This window comes from Fistularia commersonii, chromosome 3 (assembly GCF_037954325.1).
Source record: "Fistularia commersonii isolate RoL2024-O1a breed Wild chromosome 3, RoL_Fcom_v1.0, whole genome shotgun sequence".
In the NCBI taxonomy this organism is placed as follows: domain Eukaryota; kingdom Metazoa; phylum Chordata; class Actinopteri; order Syngnathiformes; family Fistulariidae; genus Fistularia; species Fistularia commersonii.
The window spans coordinates 18,354,483-18,375,664 of record NC_141286.1 but is presented as its reverse complement, the minus strand read 5'-3'; the positions used below and the strand labels follow the sequence as shown (position 1 = coordinate 18,375,664).

At 41.2% G+C, this 21,182-nt stretch overlaps 1 protein-coding gene across 1 annotated transcript; it reads left to right on the top strand.

Moving 5' to 3' along the window:
• The first annotated feature begins 14,266 nt into the window (after positions 1-14,266).
• LOC147235763 (immunoglobulin superfamily containing leucine-rich repeat protein 2-like) lies at positions 14,267-20,172 on the top strand. Its single transcript, XM_086143976.1, has 2 exons — positions 14,267-14,474; positions 16,176-20,172. Exons 1-2 carry the CDS (start codon positions 14,463-14,465, stop codon positions 18,327-18,329), a joined length of 2,166 nt encoding a protein of 721 aa, XP_086000102.1. The 5' UTR covers positions 14,267-14,462; the 3' UTR covers positions 18,330-20,172.
• Positions 20,173-21,182: the final 1,010 nt, after the last annotated feature.

Genomic DNA, 21,182 nt, shown 5'->3' with positions numbered 1-21,182 from the left:
TATCTCTTACCTTTACTTATAAATGAAGTCCATGCGCCGCGGAGCGGTTTTCCTTTACCTTAGCTGTGTGGATGCTGATGTGAGGTATTTTCTGTTCATTCAAAGCCTCATCTATCCTGGACATCCCGAATGTTCTAGCGCGATTTGACTTTGAATGTGAGTGGCCGACCGCTCATGTTTGATTAGGCTTCTTTGCAGATTCTTCAGGTTAGAATATCCCATTTGACTGAAGTTGATAAAAGAATGCAGGAAAACCAGAAAAGGCGCTCTATTACTGGACATCCACACGGCCAGCCTTTTCGAATGTACCACCTCGTTTGAAAACACCGAGTCTTCCGTCTCCTAGTCTGATGCTAATCCGTTAGCACCGGCGTCGGTCTTCTCTTACTTATTATCTCCTGCTTCGACTGAAAGTCCAGTTTAGAAAATTCTTTCAGTTTAGCTATGTAATCCTCCATTTTGGAAATAAAGCCAAGCATGAGAAAAAATGACTGGGTGGCTGCACTTCACTTGCTAACTGTTTACAGTAGCTTGCTATTGCAATTCTATTATTCTTTAGCCGAGTAGCAAAACGGCTCCCTGGGATCACCAGTGCCCCCTACCATGAGGCCCCGTCACTGCGTGCCTCACTTAGTGTGTCTTCGCTGCCGCTTTACTATCGCTCGGCACAAGAAACATGTTACAGTTGTTAACGAAAAAATTATACACATAAGCTAAATTATGGAAATGTACTTCATGTATTAGTGCTTAAAGTATTTTAAAATTTCAATGGTGACATCCACAGAAACAGCAATACGGTCTGAGCCGCATAGCAAGGCAGCACAGTTATTGCGCAATCCATAGCGGACCGCAGGGTTCTTCTTTTTTAAACGCTAAATTGAATTTTTTTTTTCAGCGATTTTGAAAAAATAAACGACTAAAAAGTGTGAAGTTAGGTGGAAATAACTTTATAGTACAAATCACTGGATAAGTAGAACCATTCAAATTATTTTTTCATTTTACATTTTTTTTCTTTCAATGATGCCAGGTGAGGCCCGGCCTCACCTGCCTCTACTGACTGCATGTTACTGGTCTACGCAGGTCAGGAATGCATGCATATGTTCATGGAAGCTAATAGAAATTTGACTTCACAAAGCAACAAATTTTGAGGAGGAGGAGGAAATTCTGCATGATGTTTTTTCCATCTAACATAGTTGCATGGCGCTGTAAATTTCCAAAGCAAGGCCAGCAGTTCTGCAGCCACGATGTTTTAGAGCCGGGAAGAAAAATGAATAGAGCAGAGATGGCAGCATGAACTCAAGGATGATTGTCTTGTGCACAGTTCAGGCTGTACCGTGATTGGTTGGCTTGAGTTCGACAGCTTTATTTGTCGCTGCATTGAAGCAATAATCAATGGCTGTCTATCGGGGGTTATTGAGGCCCGTTGGGGATTGAGTGTTAAGAGGTGCAGCGATGAGGGATGGTGTTCAATGTGAAGAAGCAAGACCGCTCAGGTAATTCCATCCATGAGAATCAGGCCACAGTCATGTACTTTTTCATATAGAAAACCTTCAAAGTCATTGGCGATGAAAGTCATTGTACTTTCTCAAGTCATTTAAGCTGCAGTGAGAGAATAAAGGCCCTGTTACATCCTGGAAAAGATACACTTTTCATTAGCACAATACTATTTCTTGTTTCAGGACAAAATCAATTGTGCCGCCTCTGCAGCAGGTACTCAATGGCGCCTCTCTGTTTCCCAGATGATTCAATGAACTAAAATTAGATGAGACATGTTGATTCCCACAGGACAGAACAATAGGTCTCCCTAAGTTGCTTAATTTAGTGTGGCCCGAAAAAAATAAAAAAAGAGTCAGGCGTCAAGGTTGTTTTTCTGTTCTCACCAAGAACCGTTTGACACTCTTAACGCAGGTCATGATGTGATTCCATCAGAATTCCACGCAGCATTTACTGATTACGATCACAACCCCCAAAAAGAAAACGTTGAAGAAAAACTCAGACTTGACCCATTTTAATCCCATGATAGCTACATAAAATTAGATTTGCTATTACAGATTTTTTTTCAGGGAAGGGAGAGTGGAAAGCCAAGTTGGAGAGGAAGAGAACATGTAGTAAATAACATGTAAGCAGGCAGCTGTGGTGAGGATTTGATAAGAGGTAAACATACTGGTTGCTCCACCAAGGTGCCCTGATAAACAGATAATATAAAATACAAACTGTTTCTCCGTATTAGAGGGCGAGGTTGGCTGTTATTCCCATCAAAGGAAGAGCTGCTTGCCACTGTGTTTCCCCAGTATGGTTGACTTCCTTTCATGAACCCAGACAATCCAAAATCCTGCTGAATGATTATTCTATGAAAACATATAAAATCGAATGCAGTTAACTGTACATACTAATTAACAGTCGGGAAGTCATCAAACAGCAAATGATTAAACAGTGATAATATTGTAACTCTGAGAGAGCATTTTTGAACACTGTTGATAGTTGCCAAGCTGTGACAAATGCTAAACTTTTTGCAATATTTTTTAAGAGCAATACAAGCTCTGTGGAATCACAGCCGCACCATTGAGCAAGGCAGGTTTCTTTCTGATTGTGTTTTTTTTTTTTTATTCTCAACTCTGACCTTATCTATTGATTTCTCTGAAATGAAAGCTGTGGAATTATCTTTTTTATGCCATGATTTCTAGGTTCCAGACCTATAAAATATACAGTACATAGAGCCAACTTTAAGAAAATGAAATGAAATTCTGAGCATTTTTAATGAAATAAAACTGTTAAAGCTCTGCTGAGTTGGAACTGCATAAAGATCAGAAAAAAAATCACGTTGTGAACATTTATTTATGGTACAATTAAACAGTCAAGTTGACAATTTTATCTTGCATAAAATGTTCCATAATTAGGATAGGAAGTCTACTTTATTTTCATGCATCTTGTTGCTTGAATTTTTTTTAAACGGGTGTCTCTTTCCCCCTCCGATACAATAATGCGATAAAAATGTGATAATACATTATTGATGAGCCATCTAATTGACTAATCATTTTCTCAATAGATCTACAAAGTAAGCAGAAAATTCCATGATGCGACCACAAGCACGTGGCTCATTCTTAAAATCTATAAACACAGGCCACAGCAGTATATTCATATTTACAGCACCCCTTATTCTAAAGGTTATTAAGCCAGGGTTGTGCAAAGCTGCATATAAGAAATGAGCTCTGGCTTAGATCAGTGTTAGTTTCCAGGCCACGTTTTGCATGTGACCTGCCTCCGTTGTCTCCCTCTATGATAAACACGGCGCTCTCTGTGTTATAGCGTCTGATGAGTGCACAGACGATGTAGTGTTAATGGGCTTGTGAGTGGTGTTTTAATTTCCCAAGTGGAGGCCGGGAGAGCCCGTCCTCCTGACCCTGGCGTGTGTCGGACAGCCCTTCCAGAGCTCAGCGGAGAAAAACGGCCTTATTAGCCCAGTTCATTAAAATCATTAATAGTCATGAAATGAGAGGCACCAGAGTCCAAAAGGCTTAATGCTCCATCCATATTAATTAGACGCCCACAAATGTGAAGTGAGAGAAACTGGGGCTGCCGCGACCTCAGCCACACACACCCACACACACACACACACACACATATACACATGGACAAAAACATGAACAATTACACACATTTAAGCAACCTGCCTACTGTGGCGTAACCTCTTCACACCCCCTTCCCCGACTGTCACCGCTGATACCCTCCTGTTACCACTCCCGATTAAATTCTGTTTTAATTAAAACTGATCACATTAAGAAACTGATGTGGTTAATTAACTGAACTCTGGTGGAAGAGCCTTCCCTACATCAGACGGCTGCATTGTAAAACACTTCCTCTCGCAGTAAGGGGTGTATAGCTGGCAGGGGAGTGGCGGGGGAGGCTCTGTGTAATCCCACCAGCATTACCCCCTACTGCCTTGCACCCTTGCTCTTATTAACCAGTTTATGCAGTCTTAACTTCTTTCTAAAGCATAACAAAACTCATCTGTATTAAAGTGTTAAAGTCATTTACAAAGAACTAAAGAAAGCCGAAAAAAGGGGAGAAAATACAGCGGTGTAAAGAGATTTTGTCTCACTGCAACTGGGAGTCTTTAGCAGCATCTAGTGTCATATGAAGGAAACAGCAAGTGTTTTATGTCCATGCAAATCATTTTATTCCAACTGAGTGCTTGACAACTGACATATTAATCTTATTTTTACATTCATAATGATATTTCTAGAGATGTTCACACGTCCTTCTTTGACTGGGCACTTTCTCCTTGTACACCGTCACGGGTCAGCTTGTCTTCTCATCTCAGAATAAAAAGATCTTGATGTCTCCTGAAGTCATCGACTTTCTCATCTTGACCACTATGGTTCTGTTGCCAACTGCCATGAGCCTGAGGTCTCCCGCTTTGTAGATCTTCACTTTCAAAGCTGCCTTGACCGTCATGTTGTCAGAGCTGACCTGTAGGGCCCGAGCCAACAGCCTTTTATTCCTCTCGTGTGATGCTCCAACCCTCATCCTTTGGACTTTTCTAGCCATGCTTGTCGCAAGACTCGCTCATCTATAGGCTCACTTGCGAAATGTTTGGAAATTATGACCAATACTTTGGAACTGCCTTATTTTGTAAGCAGGGATTGGTGGTTGCTTATATTGATGTTCTTAACCGGCTCCCTTAACTTTTTTTCCTTTTCTATCAGGCAATGTTTACACTTTTACTTTTAAAGCAGCTCACAGCCAAATTTGAAGTGGTCGGGATGAGGATCAGTCCCTCCACGTCCAAGACCATGGTTCCTTAGCTAGAAACAGGTGGCGTACCCACTCTGGCTTCCCTTAGTGGATAAGTTCAAGTATCTCGGGATCTTATTCACGAGTGAGTGAGGGAAGGATGGAACACGACATCAACAGGCGGATCGGTGCGGCATCCGCAGTGATGCAGACTCTGCAGACCAGGTGAAGAAGGAGCTGAGCCAAAAGGCGACGCTCACAATTTACCAGTCTATCTACGTCCTTACTCTCACCTATGTTAACAAGCTCTGGGTCATGACCAAAAGAACAAGGTGGTGGATCCAAGCAGCTATAATGAACTTTCTCCGCAGGGTGTCTGAGTTCTCCTGTAGAGATAAGGTGAGGAGCTCAGCCATCTGGGAGAGGCTCAGATCAGAGTTGCTGGTCCTTCAGATGAGAGATGTCAGATGAGGTGGCTCAGGCATCTGGTTAGGATGCTTCCTGGACGCCTACCTGGTGAGGTGTTCTGAGCATGTCCAGCCAGGAGGAGGAGGCCTTGGAAAAGAACCAGGACACGCCGGAGAGACAATCTCTCCAGGCTGGCCAGGGAACACCTCAGGATCCCCCCTAGGAGCTGGACCAATGGCAGGGCAGAGGGCCTTTCTGCTGCGGCTGCTGCCCAATCCCGGAGAAGCAGTAGAAAATAGATGGATGGATGAATGGACTGTCTTAAGCCGAATATATTTTTTCTGCCGGGAGCATTGATAATTATCGAGGGTAAACACTGCTGATTAAAGAATCAGTGATTTTTTGAAGAAAACAAAAAGGCCTGTCTTTCAACCAATATCGGTGCGGAAGCGGTCATTTATTTCACACTTCTTTTGATTTGATTGTATTCATGGTGCATGGTACATCCTCTTCATTTTTAACATAAGCTTGCCGTTCTTCTCGCCACACATCTCTGCTCTTCTCGTCACTGCCTCTCTGTCTCTCTCTACAGTCTCCGACCGCTTGGTGCTCTCTTTCTAACAGCTACAAGTTATGGTTTGCGCCCAGTGAACTGACAGCGCTACAGCAGAGGACGAGATAAGGCTGTGACCTCTCTAGCCAGAGAGGATGAGATGAATAAATTTTCTCCCTGTGTGATGGGAGGCTTCCGGGACCCCCAAGTAAATCTGCGGTATCTGTAACAAGAACTTCGGACAGCAAGGAGGGGAAGGGAGGAGTGAGGGGCTGGGATGGAAGGATATTGACCCGTGTGTGTATGGGAATGTGTATGTGAATGTGTATGTGAATGTGAATGTGTATGTGTATGTGTATGTGTATGTGTATGTGTATGTGTATGTGTATATATGAAGAAGACAGAAAAAAGATACACTCTCAAATATATGAGGGAGTGTATCTCACTTCTTTTTTCAGCCCAAGGCCTGATATTGGATGATGTCCCAAAATCAAGGTCTCTTGCCACAAGGCAACAATTCATCACCTTTAATGGATATATGTGTGTATGTGTGTAAGTGGGTGTGTTGTGTGTGTGTGTGTGTGTGTGTGTGTGTGTGTGTGTGTGTGTGTGTGTGTGTGTGTGTGTGTGTGTGTGTATTGGGGGGGTCTGCATGTTTCTGCATGTGGACAATTTGTTTGCTTGTTTATTTGCTTGACAGCTGTATTTTAATCGGCATACTTTCCCTCATTCCTGCGCGTCATTGCCGAATACTTCTATTTCCTATACGAGTGCAGAGTAAATCAGGGCACAGCTTTCGGCATTGTGAATATTAATATGGAGGAGCACGTGAGTCATGTTCAATAAATGTGAACCTCATTTTTGTCCTTGCAAGAAAATTTCTATTCCAATAATAATTTTATCATGTTATGCCAAATGAATACAGTCCAATAGATTATTCACAAAAAACGTCAAACTGAAAATCAACACTGAAGGTCTGCAGAGCTACAATCCTTGCAGATCTCAATGAAAATGATCTTGTATAAAAACCTCACAAATACTTGATTTCAGAGCCTTGATGATCTCAAAGCCTGTTAGAGAAGCTCTTTCAGCAATTGTGCCAAGAGACACAAATGAAACAAACAAAATGTTTTACAAGCTTTTTATTTCATTGTTTTCACCTCAAAAATGAGGATTGAAAAGAAGAAAATGAGGTAGTGAAGAAGAAAGCTGAAAACTTGAACTGCTGGCTCTGGTATAAAAACAACTTGAAATATATGATGACAGAAAGGTAGCATGTGTAAGTGTGTCAGTGGTAGTTGGTGTACTCTGAATCCTCTTCTCGAATTTTAAAGAGACTTGTTTGAAACAGATAGGCATCACATCACTGAGTCAGTGTCACCCCATATGCCCTTTATCCAATGCTGCTTTAACTTTCTTCTTCCAGGAAAAAGTTCAAACACATATTCACTCAGAGAACTAAAGGAAGAACTAAAAACATGAAGTTTTTCTTTATTCTTTATTCTTTTGAATCTTGGCAGGAAATAAAAAAATGGAACCTGCAATCTGCAAACAAGGTCGAGGTAAAACCTCTCCAGCTAAAGAGCAGAAAGTGCATAAAGTGCCGTTTTGAAGGTGCAGCAAATGCTTGCATCATGCAGACAACAGCAATCAGCAAAGCAAAAAACAGATTGGGAATTGCCGTAAAAATCATGTTAATTCAATAAATAAGCTCTGATCAAGTGACTTTACTGAGTAAGGGTCTGTATGTTATCTTAAATTTGACTATCACTCAGTCTTTTGATTATATCTATAGTCTGTACATAAAATATCAAACAATTTGTCTCAAAACCCAAGATGTTATTTTTCAGTGTCTCCAGATATTCAACTTTCTATCTTCTTCTAAGAGAGGAAAAAAAACATTCAAAAACAAACAAATATATATTTCAGAATAAGGGAATTATCACTTTGATTCTTAAAATTTGATTAGACCACTTATCGCTTGTAAAAAAAATCACTGAGACATTTGAAATCAAATTAATGAATTGTAGCAGTGTGGGAATGCCATTGAAATGCCTGTGGACTATATGGAAGCAGTATTTGCCATGATAAAGCAAGTAACTCAAGCAAAATTCAAGAGACAAATGGATAAATTAGTAATAAAACAGCAGGGTAATGTTTTCTAATAATAAACTCAACCTATCAGTAGGTGGACTCTCACAGGAACAAACAAAATTCCGTTTCTCTCTCTTCTATGAGCGCACATGTTTGTGCTCCTCTTTAGAGCAAGTGTATCCACCAAGGGCATCATTTATCCACCAGCCCAGAGGCAAAAACAACCTGCTGCCAGTATTGATGGTTCCTCCTACAGGACCTGCTTGGATTGGGTTCAAAGGTCACCAGTCACAGGCAATCAGGAGTAAATGGAGCCTGTGTAACACTAAACAAACGGCTAAGAGCTTTAGAACCAAGCCAAGGCTGCCATACTATGTGTGACGATGTCTGTGTATGTGTGTGTCTGTGTGTGTGTGTGTGTGTGTGTGCTGGTGGGGGTTTCGTACGTTTTGAGTATTCCTGCAATGCTCTGCTCCCTTATTTCACTCAGCCACTGTAACATGATTTATTCTTGTATATTCCCAAGCATCTGACCTTGCTCATGATCATGTTATCCTTATTTCTCCTTAAAACCACACACCTCACTAAAAAAAAATTTTGATCTTCTTTTTTTCTTTTTTTGAATGAAATGATTGCTGTGTGACCCACTCTATGGTCAATCCCAATCCCAATCCCTTTATCCCCCTAAGCATGGTTTAGCACTGGGCGCCTTTAGGCGGCCCCAACTCGTCTCCAGGCTGTTTTATTGTCTTACAGACTCTACCAGCCTGGACGCAGACGCTCATAATGACTTGTACAAAAACGAGCTAATGAATTCAGGATCTGGGCTGCGGGACATGCCGAGGCAGGGCTGGAGGAGGAGGACACATATCAAAGCAGTATTAAATGCACTGATCCGCCGAGCCTTAACTCTCTCTTACATCATCATAAAACATCATCCAATTTACCAGCTCTGTCAGAGAGGAACCATAACACATTTGCATAATGCAGCGTCTTCAGTATGTTAATTCTCCCTCCACTCTGCCGTGCAGCGGCACTCCTTTTTTTTCCTTTTAGTTCAGACTTATTTTGTCTCTCAGTCTGTATATTGTACGTGCATGAGTGCATTACACCAGGCTGACATGTCAATGGCTGTGAAAGATTATGGAGTTAAATGAGGCTCTCCAAAGCCCTGCGAGCTCTTTACGCAGTGGTGTGATGGCCGCTTGTTCGTCGGGGCATCGCAGACGGAGCAATAGAAATGCATTACTGCCTAAATCACACTGTTCTCCTCCACAGGAGGAACAGGGTGGAAGGAGCACATGGTGTGGAGAGATGGCTAGGAGGAGGGAGGCGTATGTGTGTGTGTGTGTGTGTGTGTGTAGGGACTCTTCACAATCTCCACTGACACATGTGATCTTTTAATTTCAGCCTATGTGTCACACGTGGATGCATGCTGTATGTCCACAAGCGTCACAGGAGGAAAACACTCATTCAGACAAAACAGTTGGCAGATCATCGATCCTCCAGCGCAGAGTTGTTCTGTTCTAAAAGGATACGATCCTCCTACCCTCCGAAGGCTCTAAACCAGCTCATTTAAGGGCAAATTTTTCATCCCAGATCGTGGAAAAATGACTAATAAAGTCACTCGTGCTTGATCACCAGCAGCAAAAATAAACAACTTCCATGAAATTGCCATTTTCATCTTACATGGAGCAGAATATCCACTTAATCGTGATTTAGAATCAAAGCAAAGTGCGGCCCTTAGGCCCCCTGAAGAAGTTGCGTACCAGGGAGTCCTGAAAGGATTTTTAGAAACAAGTATCACCATTTATACATCAATAAGAGTAGATTTAAGCTATTAAGTTGAGGGAGATACAAAAATATGAACTTTATTCAATGATTAGAAAAAAATCTTAATACACTCTTCGTTTAGTTTCAATCTTGTCTTTTAATTAATCTTTTATCCTATATGTTATTACCTACCTAGTGTGGTAACCTGATGTTCGGGGAAGTTTCATCAATGTTTTTGATGCTTCCCTAAATGTGAAAAAAAAAGAGAAATCAATGATCTGTAAATTGTCACTTCCAAAATGCATTAAATAAGCAAAATCACTTATTTGCCAAAATAGTGAAAGAAAACAAGACACAAAGCATTGAAAAATGTATGTAAAATTGATTCTATATATAATTTATTCTCTTTCTCATATATACATTCACACACATCTGTGTATTGTATACATCTGTGTATTGTATACACAGATGTGTGTGTGTGGGGGGGGGCGATGGGTGTTCAAAAGTAATTTCTTGAAACAAATTCATAACTTTGAACTCCAGTGTGGCCCTGAAAGCTTCGTGGACCCAAAATCTAAGAGATGATTCCGCTTCTTTTAGGATTATACTGCCATCTACTGGAGAAGACGGCCTATTTCTACATTACACCTTGTTTTTTTTTCTTCAAGCAGTGTCCCTACTAAGCTCTATATCCTGAGGTACTTTTCCAAAACCACAAATCCAGCCCAATGAACACACCTTTGTATACAGTACTGTACTTCCTCTTCTCCTTTTGGCTTTTCCCTCCAGGGATCACCAGTCAACCTTCTCCATCTAACCCTATTCTCTGTATCCTCCTCTCTCACACCAACTACAACACCAACTCTCACACCAATGCCTGACACTTTTCTCCACCCATTCCAACTCGCTTGAACCCTACTCTTCACTTCTTTTCCACACTCACCGTTGCTCTGGACTGTTGAGCCCAAGTACCTGAGTTCCTCCAACCTCTTGATCTCCACTCCCTGTAGCCTCACTGTTCCATCAGAGTTCCTCTCATTCACACACATATACTGTGTCTTGCTGCGACTAACTTTCATGCCTCTCCTTTCCAGCACATACCTCCACCTCTCTAGATTTTCCTCAACCTGTACTCGGCTCTCACTACAGATTACAATGGAGATTCCTGTCTAACCTCATCTGTCAGCCTGTCCATCAACACTGCAAACAAGAAGGGGCTCAGAGCTGATCCCTGGTGGAGCCCCACCTCCACCTTCAACTTGTCCATTACCCCTGCAGCACACCGCACCACTGTCTCACAGGTAGCATACATGTCCTGCACCAGTCTAACATACTTCTCAGCCACTCCAGATTCACTCATACAATACCAATACCAGTAACAGTTTCTAGAGAGTTCCTCTCTAGAGCTGCTTTTTCTAAGTCTACAAAAACACAATGCAGCTCCCTCTGGCCTTCTCTGTTCTTCTCTGTTAGCATTCTCAAAGCAAATACTGCATCTGTAGTACTCTGTAGGCATGAAGCCATACTGCTGCTCACAAATGCATACTTCTGCTCTCAGTCTAGTTTCCACTACTCTTTCCATAACTTCATTGTATGGCTCATCCACTTTATCTTCTATAGTTGCTGCAATTCTGCACATCCCCCTTACTCTCAAAAATGGGCACCATCACACTTCGTCTCCATTCTTCAGGCATCTTCTCACTCTCTAAGTGTCAGGGTATCACACCTGATCCCAATTTGTAATCAGCACCAGCTGCAGCAGATGCCGCTAATCAAGATCCCTATAAAGGGCAGTGGCACGCTCTGCCTGGCGCTGGGGGATTGTGGCTCTCAGACCACTGCGGACTCCAGCCACGGCCGGACCCCTACCCTGTTACGACCGGACCCAGTTGGCCGGTGTAACTGCTGACCCCTACCTTGTCACGACCGGACCCAGTCGGCCGGTGTAACATCTGACCCTGTCCTGTCTGCCACCCGTCCTGGTGAGACCCAGCCCTGTGCAACTCTGTCTCGGGGCCAGGGGCTTACCAGCGACACCCTACCTGCCGTTTCAACGCAGTAAAGCGCTTTCAATCCAGATTTCTGCTCTGAGGTGTGGTTCCCTGCTTGAGTCCACCCCATGTGACCCGTGACGCTAAGATCCTGTTGAATAATCTAGTCAGAAGTTTTACTGTTGCCTCCTAGAAATTTTCATACCTCCACAGGTATATCATCAGGACCAAATGCCTTTCTACTCTTTATTCTCTTTAATGCCTTCCTAACTTCACTTTTACTAATTTGTGCTACTTTGTGGTCTACAATAGTCACCTCTTCTACCCTTGCCTCTCATTTTCCACATTCATCAGCTCTTCAAAGTACTCTTTCCATCTTCCCATTACTCTTCTAGCATCTGTCAATACATTCCCCTCTCTATCCTTAATCACTCGGATCTGTTGTACATCCTTTCCATCGTTATCCCTCTGTTTTGCCACCCTCTACAGGTCATTCTCTCCCTCCTTACTGTCCAACCGAGTATACAGGTACAAGTCATCGTATGCCCCTTGTTTTGCCTTTGCTACCTCTATCTCTACCTTACATTGTATCTCCTGTACTCCTGTCTGTTCTCTTCAGTCCTCTCAGTATCCCACTTCTTCTCTGCTATCTGCTTTCTCTGTATATACTCCTGCACTTCCTCATTCCACCACCAAGTCTCCTTATCTACTTTCCTTCCAGATGACACACAAAGTACTCTCCTACCTGTCTCCCTGATAACATTAGCTGTAGTTGTCAAATCATCTGAAAGCTCTCCCTGACCACCCAGAGCCTTTCTCAACTCCTCCTTGAAAAACCATACAACACTCCTCCCATTTCAGCTTCCACCACTTTGTCTTCTTCTCTGCCTTTGTCCTCTTGATCTTCCTTGTCACTACAGTCATCCTGCAAACTACCATCCTATGCTGTCTGGCTACACTCTCACCTACAACTACTTTGCAGTCACTGACCTCTTTCAGGTTACCTCCTGTATAGTACTGTACATGCAAATTTGAAAAGAAAACAGCTGCATACTTCCTTTCAGCCAGTAGGGGACACTAGATGATCAAATTAGTATATCAGAACTTTGGCCAAATCCAATGGAGCTTCTACAATAGCAAGGATATTTTGAATTCCATTTGACTTTAAGAGTGTACGTTTCTTTTTTTGGAATATTTGAAATTTATCACAGAATATTAGGATAATAAACGCCTGGCTATATAAACATGCACTTTTTGCCAGAACATTTGGTATATACATTATTGCATGGTATCCTTTATGTTTGTTGTGGATTCCCAGAACCTCTTTGACATATATAAGAATATGTAGGGAATCAGCAGACAATGTTTTTTTTTTTTTTTTTGTATTTTTGTTGGAACATGGCTTCCCTGTTCACCTTCCTGACAAAGACGATCTAACATGTTAGAAACCTTATACAGATGATCTTGACAAAGCTTTCATGTGATCTTTATGTAGCTCATGATCTGTTATCGCAGATCATGAGCTTTCCAAGACTCTGCCAGGCAGTGTTTTAGCAGTGTTTTAGGACAGATGATAGTAATCATCAGATTCAAAGTGTCTTTTTCTTGCTCATTCAGGAAACTATGGCTGCTATACAGGTGATGCAGTGTTATAGCAATGGTGGTTCCATTCATTCATTCATAAACCATGAGGAAAGTTGTCCAGTCTCCTCACTACTGTCTTTCACAGGGTATGATCATGCTTATTTTTCACTCCGAGCATTGCAGAGACATTCCCTTTTCAAGGTTAACCAGTTAACTGATGGCTGTGGATTTTTTGTGTGATTTCATTTGTGACAAAGTTTCAGGCTTTTTTACATGATTTTATATGTTTTTATCAGACAGTTATTGTACTGTATAAACATGTCCCGTTTGTGGATGGGAGAGTTGCTTATACAGGAATGAATGGATGCCTTTAACCAACATTGGATCCAGTTGCCTTTGCAAATTTATGGGCAATTTGCCCTCGAGTCACCTCGTAAGGTCAATGTGTGGAGCCGGTCAATCCCCAGGTAAAGATAATATTTATATTGTCTCAACTTACACAGTGCTTTTGCCTTGAAGTATCAAAGGGCTTTACTGTACACTAAATTGTATTCATCCATGTACACACACTCATATTTTCACACAGATGGTGACAGAGCTGCCATGAAAGACGCTTGCCAGACCATTGGGATCAACTTGGGGTTCAGTGTCCAGCCCAAGGACAGCTTGGCAAGCAAAATAGGAGGAACGGGGGAATGAACCACCACAGTTACCCCCAAATCAACGATGAAGCTTGAAAATCGGGGCAATGCGGCAAAAAGTTATAAATAAATAATTAGATGGAAATATGAAAAAATAAATCAAAATGCATAAATCATCATAATAGGGGGATTATTATTAGTGGTTGTGGTATATTATTAGTATGTTTTCTTTTCTGCTCTATTCTATTCTTATTACTGATGAGTAATTATTAATGATAAAAGTAATACTGACCCAGTATCAAGAAGAAGTAAGAAGATTTTTATGATTGTTTTTATTATTGTTGTTGGTGTTTTTGTTGTTTTGATATTTTTAACCAATTGCGTCATGTAGAGTAATGATCGTTTCTTGTTGTCATGGTGTCTCCTCCCTTCCACCTCATCAGAAAAGTCCGTGTCCCCTTTAAAAAGATATTTTCGGGAGGCGAGATGCAGAGAGCTGTCCGAAGGACACAGGATGGGACGACCGATTGAGGAGGCGGGAGTCAACTCTGGCGGACACAGAGCTCCGTGGGTGACACGGATCGCGGACACGCGTGTTTCTACAGTGTGAGGCGGAGGGAGGGATCACCTCTCTCGGCCAGGAAAACACCAGCTGCCTCTCCGATTTCCCTTACGAGACCAAACATGACAACGCAGGTAAGGATGGCCTTCAAATGAGATTTTAACTCCAGATTTCACTGACAGTGACAGTGCGTGTGTCGTGAGCCGGGCTGTAAATCCACAGTGTGCGCACATTGCCTTTCAGACAAGGACAGACAAAATACAGACAGAAAGACAGACCAGTTGCTGCGCAGTTTAGAAGGAGCAACGTGAAGTCTCTCCATCCCTGTCAATCAAAAGCCTGTTCCCACGGAGCAGATGTTGATAATCTTGAGGATGAGTTGCCAAATAGTCTCTGATTCTGCCCTTCCAGCCCCAACCACTCCCCTTCAGACACATTCAGGGCCTTCTCATTCAAGGAAAATATAAAATGACCGGGCTGGGTGAAATGGAAGATAGACAGATATTAGGTTGCTATTTTCATTTGCAATAAAAATATGCTTAAGCGTAGTAACATGTCATGTACTCTGCCCTGGTCGAGTTTATCCCAAGCTAGAGCGGTAGCTCTATTTTTTGTAAATACTTGTGAAAGGTTGTACTTGAGACTGATGTTTATTTATGTATATTTCATGAATTGAAAGCATTCAAATGCTGTCTTTGATATTTGTGGAGAAAGTGTAATTTCTTGGGTCATTTTAGGTACTGTAGTGATATTTGATTGATATTTGTTGTTCTGTCTTTCATGCAATCCTAGACGATTATGAAGTTTCTGAAATCCATCTTCTGAGGAAAAATTTGATCTGGTTGCAAATTGTAAATTGTGGTTCACAAGTCATGACCTTTGAAAACAAACTCATAGTATAAAATCATTATTAGACACAATACATATAAGATGTAATAATATAACCAGAGAATTTATCATCCTGCTTGTAATGCCAAAATGAGCAGGAAAACTCCAGGCTTTAATCTGTTAAGAAATTGAGATAGTTTCATTTTTATTACTCGAGACTCAATGTTCCATTGTCCATATTATAATGCTTAAACTGTAAGCACAATATATGCGATAATATATGCAATAAATTGGATTCCAAGTTCACAGTCTCTGTTAAGATCTAGTTATGCAGTAATATTTATTGAACTCAGCAAAAGGCTCTAGAAGCTTCTCATCAGAATTCAAATAGAAATTGACTGAGAATTTTTTTCATTCTGCTGGGGAAAATGCATTTATTTATGTATTGTGTATTCAGTATTACATAATGGTATATAAGTAACAAAGATTCAAGGTTCAAAGTGCTTATTGTCATGTTCTGAAAACAGTGATACAATGAAATTTTTACTTTGCCGTCCGTAGTGCAGCCAGACAAGTGATGATAAATAAATAAATGAATGATAATATACATACTGTTGTTACCAGAAGTAAATAGTGCAGGGAAATGTAAGAAGTTCACAACAATGTAAACAAATTTAGAAATGTAAATAGTATTTGCATTTAATGGCATTTAAAAAGTAGTTTCCCCTTATCAGTATCAAACGCAGGGATGAAGGCCCATTTTTATCATGCTAGAATGTAGACTTGATTATTAAATTGGTCTGGATAAACACTTCAAATGTCATATTGTGAGAAATTTGCAGCTAAACGAATAAATACCTAAATAAATAACAAATTCGATTTTTTACGTTTCGTACTTTGTTTCCTGAAATTCAACCATCTCCTTCATATTCTTCTCTTCCGTGTGAAACACAATGAATGAATGAAGTTTAATCTGCCAATTGATTGACTGTGACATTGTTTTCCAGGATCAGAAAATGGCACTGACACACATCTTCTACTTCACTTTGTGGATCTCCACTTTCCTCAACACTGGTCTCGACGGCTGCGAGCGCTGTACCTGCTTAGATAGACACGGCCGTCATTTTGCTTATTGCTCCTCCAGAGACTTGACTGAAATTCCAGCCGATTTGCCTCCCAATGTTACAAGCTTGAGTCTTTCGGCTAACAGGATCACCCTGATTCCATTTGGGAGTTTTGATAATTATACTCAAGTGACGTCGCTGTGGATGACTCATAATGAAATCATATCTATCGAAATAGGGACCCTCGCTCCTCTGGTTCATTTACGCTACTTCGACATTAGCCACAACAGAATCATAGACTTTCCTTGGGAAGATCTTGAAAATCTCACAGCGCTGCAACTGCTGAAGATGAACCACAATGAGATGGTCAATCTGCCAAAAGATGCCTTATCCAACCTCAAAGACCTGAGATCTCTTCATCTCAGCAATAACAGGTTCTTAACCATAGCTGAAGGCACTTTTGATGAACTCATATCTTTGTCCCATCTACAAATCTATAACAATCCTTTTGAATGCAACTGCTCTCTTAACTGGCTGAGAGACTGGATTTCCACGACCACCATCTCTGTCTCAGAGAAGGCTATGATTATTTGTGAAAGTCCAGAGGAACTGAAGGGGGAAAGGATAGCAAATATGCCACAGTCAAAGTGTACAATCCCAACTGTTGCAATCCAAACAGAGCCAAGCGTTCATAACGCATCATTCTATGAGGACAGTGCATTGATTTTAACATGTCTTTTCAATGGGAACCCAAAGCCAAGGGTCACATGGTATATTCACAACAAAAGCCAAAGACAAGGGGTGAATTTATCATTTACTGACAATGACTTTGCCGAATCAAATACGGACTCCTCAAGGTCTCACAATTCTGCAAGAGTCTATAATAACGGCACTCTAATTATTTTGCACCTCAAGAGGCAAGATAGCGGCAACTACATCTGCAGTGCAGCAAATTCATTGGGTAAAGCTGAGGAATCGTTGTTTGTGGAAGTGGTGGCTTTACCAAAACCGACACCCGTCAAAGAGTGGACCACAACAATAATTTCGACTAAAAAGCAGCAACTAAGTGTACGCCAACCAGCAAACAAAACATCTGTTTCTGATTCCGTGCATCCCCCTGAACCAATGATAAAAGAAGTCATAAAAATCTGGCCCACTTTCATATCCACAAGGGTCCAGTCCCATTCCCTTGATGAAAATCCAATAAATTCCAGTAAGTGTGGCTTGACGGCTAACACAAAATATATTTCTAGCCACATCTTAAATGGTAGCTTGGATGATATTAAGCAGTACACGTTTGACTTTGGTGTCATTGCCTTAGGGGTGTCAGAAACAGAAGCAACAGTATGGCTTAACCCTCTTCTTATACCCAAAGACAAGAGCTCCAAGCAGACTGCCACCACCGGTGATTCTGAGAGCCTGGACCATATCAGCGAGGAGACCGGGGATCCTACAAGTGTTACTGAAAAAGTCCAGTCAAACAGTTTGTATCTGTGTATAGCATCTGACACCAAACACTCAGCTGTGCAATGGACTCGAATTAAGGAGGGTGTGAACACCTACCCATTCAGTGGTTTGCGACCTGGTACCAATTACTCTTTGTGTTTGACTTATAATGGGGGGGACTGTGAAGTGCAGGTGCTGTTCACCACCAGGAGAAAGTTGCCCAACTTACTCATCATCATCTCTGTCAGCATCTGCCTCCTCACTGTGTCTACTGTCCCACTTCTGGGCGCCATGTGTTTCCACTTGGTTTACAAATACCGTTGCAAAACATACAAGATGATCCTCAAGGCTAAAGACCAGTACAGCATCGAAAAAACCCTTGCCACTAATCTCAACATCCACACAAAGCAAACAGAGTCCCAGAGGAATATTACTGTCAGCCAGCTGGATGAGGAGGAGGGGGACACTGAGAGTGTAGATGGGGAGAAAGAAGCCGATACAGAGGAAAGTGTAGTGACTGAGTCCTTCTCTTTGTCTCAATGTAGAGGGAATTCCGATGACTGTGAGGTGGGATCAGAGGTCAGCGATAGGCTCCCTTTGGGAGCGGAGGCTGTGAATATTATAAACAACTACAAATATCCTAATCAGTAACTCTGTCTGACATATTGTCATCTCAAAAAGTGCAATTTTAATTGCCATGGTAAATGTAGGTAAATGTAGCGGGTGCAGTTTCTGTTTGTACATCAACTGTCGCTCAGTTGTCACTGACCGTATTTTCCACACTATAAGGCGCATTGGAATATAAGGCGCACCTTCAGTGAATGGCTTATTTTAAAACTGTTTTCACATATAAGGCATACCGCATTATAAGGCGCAGAGAATAGAAACTACAGTCCCACTCCCAACTGTGGCCATCTCGCTTTGTTTCCTTGGAAACTGTTTGGTCTGCTTCACTTGGCGCAGGTCATCTTCTTGCTTCCTCCACTTCCATACCATTGATTTATTGATGTTGAATTCTCTAGCTCCTGCTCTATTCACATGTTCTACTGCGTGACTGATCGGCTTGATTTTGAACTCTGCGTCGTAAGTGTATCTCTTGAAAGGGGCCATTTTGGGGTCTTTAAACACACACAAGTGTGGAGGACTGGAATTCCCCTTTACCGTTTTTACCGCTGCTACTTTGGCAACGCCCCCCGACTACGGTAGCCAAAGTTAACCAATATTGATCCATATATAAGGCGCTTTGGATTATAAGGCGCACTGTCGGTTTTTGAGAAAATTAAAGGCTTTTAGGTGCGCCTTATAGTGTGGAAAATATGGTGCTTCTCTGTTGCTCTTATGAATGGACTCGATTACTCTGGCTGGCTAGTCGACTGGTTTTAGAATACAGTTTGATGTAATATTTTGCTTATTTCTTACACCAATGGTAAAATAGTATCACATGCTTATATAAAAATAAAATGTCGGTAGCAAATTACAGAACTCAAAGAAAATTTCAAAATTTGCGGGAAATTTACCACTTCTAGTCCCCCGTCTTTGGGCTACGCTCACCTTATAAGTGTCCGGCCATAGTTTTATAGTTACCATGGACACAAAGACCAATTTTCATTTCATTTCATTGCCCCTGTTACTGGGCACCACGGACCGTTGTGTCAAAATCAGGCTAATGTTAGAAGACATTAGAATATCAAAGTGGTTTCAGCATAATGTTCTTATGCAAGCCACTGAACAGGGATTAGAGCTCATGTTTTAACTGGAACAGGTACTGGTCTCAAGACTGCCCACCAAACGAGCAGTACTTTTACAGAGTAGTTTGTTTGTTTAGAACATTTCTGTTTCTATTTGTTGATAAATTAAAGTGACACAAAATGAGTTGTGGAATTCACTGAACACGTCCTACAATTAAGTAAGCAAATTGTGAACTACATTCCAATAATGACTATGATGTTATTGAGACTTTTAGAGAATACTGTGTTTTTTCAGAGTCAAGTAGCCGCATTCTTTAACAGAGGAGCCCAATGAATCGTTGCAGAATAAATGTGAAATCTGTTTTGTCTCAAAGATTCAGCCATTATATTGTCAGCTGCTGTAACCTAAGTATCTCTTAAATAATTGTAATTGTGCTGAATCGAAATGAATAAACTCTCTTGTCAGGCTGGTAAAATGTGGTTGAGTAATGACTTCTCCTGCCATGTATAACATAAAAAATGCTCTTGGTGTGAAAAAAATCCTCCTTTGTAATCTGGTCTTGTGTCACTCCTCCTGTAGTTTCTCACTGTGTGTGTGTGTGTGTGTGTGTGTGTTTAGTGTAGATAAACTGCATGATGGTACTGTGAATCTCACTGTGCTGTATATTTTTTTCTGTCAGTGAAAAACAAGATCTGTCTGTCTGTTGTGTATGTTTGTGATACAGAAATGGTATAATTTCATCAAAGTGTTTCAGTATGATTTACCAGTTAATTCTACGTGCCTCAATAAAGGAATCCTGACTGACTGATCATGTTATCTCGCTCTTTACCCTCAACATATCAAGAACCATTTATAAATGATCAATAATAATCATTTCATCTGCTACCTGACATGTGCTAGTGCTAACATGCAGACAATATCCTTATGCAAATTGTGTACATTTATTCTCCTGGCTTGTTATTAATCTAGTGATCTTTATAAGATCACGAAATACATTAACTGTCTGGCGATTGATTGATTGTTTGATGAATTAATCAATCGATTGATTGGTTGATTTGTAGTTAATTATGATGAATGAATCTGCAAATGACTTGATACTTTACAAATGAACTCAAGTTTAACATTGTCCTGTTAGAATGAAGATGAAGGGAAAAAGTGGGTTCATTTAAGACCATGCATAGAGGGTTCACATGTTGGGTGAATGAGAACAGTCTGCAAAGGAATCAAAAAATAAGCCCATAAAAGAGGGCAATTGTGCGCCAGGTGGAGACTGGAAGGGAAGAGACCAAGGTCAAAAAGAGTCAAACTATTTCTAACAGATGGTGAGATTTGGTGAATACCACATTTAATATGCTAAGCATACTAGCATATTGATGGGTGTGTGTGTGTGTGTGTGTGTGTGTGTGTGTGTGTGTGTGTGTGTGTGTGTGTGTGTGCATCCAGCCATTAGATTGCAGTGTATCCACATCTATGCGATTTTCAACAAGTGGAATTGAGAAAGTGGGAGAGAACAGTTGATGCAGATGGAAGACTGTTTCAAGAAAGATGGGAAGGTGAATACATGTTTGTGTTTCAAGGAGGAAAAAGGGGTATGTCTTTTGTGTTATGAGGCAGTGTCGGTTGTCAAAGAGTTCAATGTATGTCGGCATTTTGACACCAAACACAGAGCTAAGTATGCCAAAGTTAGCCCTCCAGAAAAACAAGAAATGTTGTCTGTTGTCCATTCTTATCCCTGATGTTGTTGCTGTTGTTCTTCTCCCCGTTCTCTATTTATTCATAAATGTCTTTGCTATTTTATGTCCTCTAACAGTCTCT